Raw genomic sequence first — 2,030 nt, 5'->3', positions numbered from 1 at the left:
ATATATATATATGTATGTATATCTACGTATATATGATGTGTTGTGAATTTATGGAAAGAAATCCCATAAAACTCAACAATTTTGTTAAAAATGGAGAAGTGATGTTAAAATATATAAGAGAATTTTAATTCATGCAGACGATCGTTTCGTACAGAGATATAAAAATCATGTAAATTCATGGTTGAATTGAGTTAATTAAGTTAATTATATATCACTGTACTCTTCAGTGTAAGAAGTATAAACAAAATTTTTACAAAGGAGTTGAGAAAGGAAATAGCAGAATAGAATCTAGGAGATTCATATTTATCCTTATGAGAAAAAAATAGATGTGGGTTCACTTGTATCTCTCTCTCTTTCTCTCTCTCTCTCTCTCCCCCTGTCTCTTTATGTATGTGTTTGTGGTGTGTACATATATTTATATATCTTGACATTGTTTATAATTGCCATAGAAACATGTTCAGTCGTTGCATAGCTCATCATACAAAAACCCCAGAAATATATACACCTTACTTGGAAACCAAAATGGTTGGCAGTAAAAAGGGCATCTGACCATAGAATACTGTCTCAACTAAGTCTCAACCAACCCATTCCAGCATCAACAGGTCAAACATAAAACCGATGATGCTGTCTGTGTGGTTTGTAGGTTAACACCTTAACCTCATAACCATTATTCATCATTTAAGCTGAACTAGCAAATAAATTAATCTAAAACAATTACAGCACGGAAGACACACATTAGCCATTCAAAAACACATAAGTCTGTTAACTTCACTTAAACATTAAATTTTTCACTGCTCTAATTGTGATTTGGTCACTGGAACTGTGTCAGTGGTCAGGTTGTAGTTAGCATGACAAAAATTTTGACACCATATAATATATATGCTTAAATGAAATTAACAGTCATTGTGTGTTTCTGAATGGCTGTAATTCTTTTCATTTCAACAATGGCCACAGATCAGATTACTTACCTGGCAAGTGCACCAGGGAAATTAAAATTCAGTTTTGGTATTGGTCTGTTTCTATAAACTAAAACTGAACGGTATCAATTTTCCTGATAATTCTGAATAATTTTCATTCTCTTTTGATTTCAGAAATATTTTACTGACTCATTCTACACTTCACATGAAGCACAGCTGGAATCAATGCACCAAATCTGTTTTGATTTCTCATCTCTTGACCGCCAGAACCAAACTCTGACAACCGAATATGACAAACTGGACTCAGAATGGAAAAGCCTGCGTAAGGTTATCAATACTTCTCAGGTGGAACTGAAACAACTTCCTAAACGATGGGAACAATACAGCATAAGGTAAGACATCTGTATATATGGAGCAATCAAATATTTGGAGCCAACTTAAGAAACATACTATGACATATGCATCCTTGAAAATTATGGTACTTATTTACGGGGACTTATTTACAAGTAGGAGCTGGAGATCTGTCCAGACTTCAATTGTCTGTCTGGATAGCTCTCCAGCTGTCCAGCTCCTGTCAAAGTGCTAGGCCCATACCAGCATGGAAAACAGACATTAAACAATGATGATGTTATTTACAAGTAGGAATACTGAGTGAGCAAGAGATGACAGTATTGACTCTGTGCAGTGTTGATGACAAAGATAGCCCCAAAACCCCAACAAACTTAGTCACTGGAACTCCCTTCAGCTTAGATGAAATTATCATTAATAGAAGTGTGATTTGATGGCGGCATGCTGGCAGAAACGTTAGCATGCTGGGCGAAATGCTTAACGGTATTTCATCTGCTGTTACGGTCTGAGTTCAAATCCCGCTGAGGTCGACTTTGCCTTTCATCCTATCGGGGTCGATAAATTAAGTACCAGTTACACACTGGGGTCGATTTAATCGACTTAATCCCACAAGAGCCAGTCCAGGGGCACCAGCAACGATCTCGCTCAAAAATCCTACAACAACCCCACACAAGAGCCAGTTCAGGGGCACCGGCAACGATCTCGCTCGAAGAAATTTCATGTGTCACCAGCACAAGAGCCAGTCCAGGGGCACTGGCAATGATC

General features: G+C 37.3%; 1 protein-coding gene across 10 annotated transcripts in view; it reads left to right on the top strand.

Moving 5' to 3' along the window:
* LOC106881484 (nesprin-1) overlaps nt 1–2,030 on the top strand; it is an 811,219-nt gene that overhangs the window by 182,845 nt on the left and 626,344 nt on the right. For all 10 annotated transcript variants that reach the window (XM_052966929.1, XM_014931893.2, XM_014931887.2 and 7 more), the window contains one exon: nt 1,092–1,309. In XM_052966929.1, the coding sequence (XP_052822889.1) occupies nt 1,092–1,309 (218 nt within the window). The remainder of the gene's footprint in view (nt 1–1,091; nt 1,310–2,030) is intronic.

Source organism: Octopus bimaculoides, chromosome 4 (genome assembly GCF_001194135.2).
Source record: "Octopus bimaculoides isolate UCB-OBI-ISO-001 chromosome 4, ASM119413v2, whole genome shotgun sequence".
Classification (NCBI taxonomy): Eukaryota; Metazoa; Mollusca; class Cephalopoda; order Octopoda; family Octopodidae; genus Octopus; species Octopus bimaculoides.
This window is presented reverse-complemented; position numbering and strand designations above follow the sequence as displayed.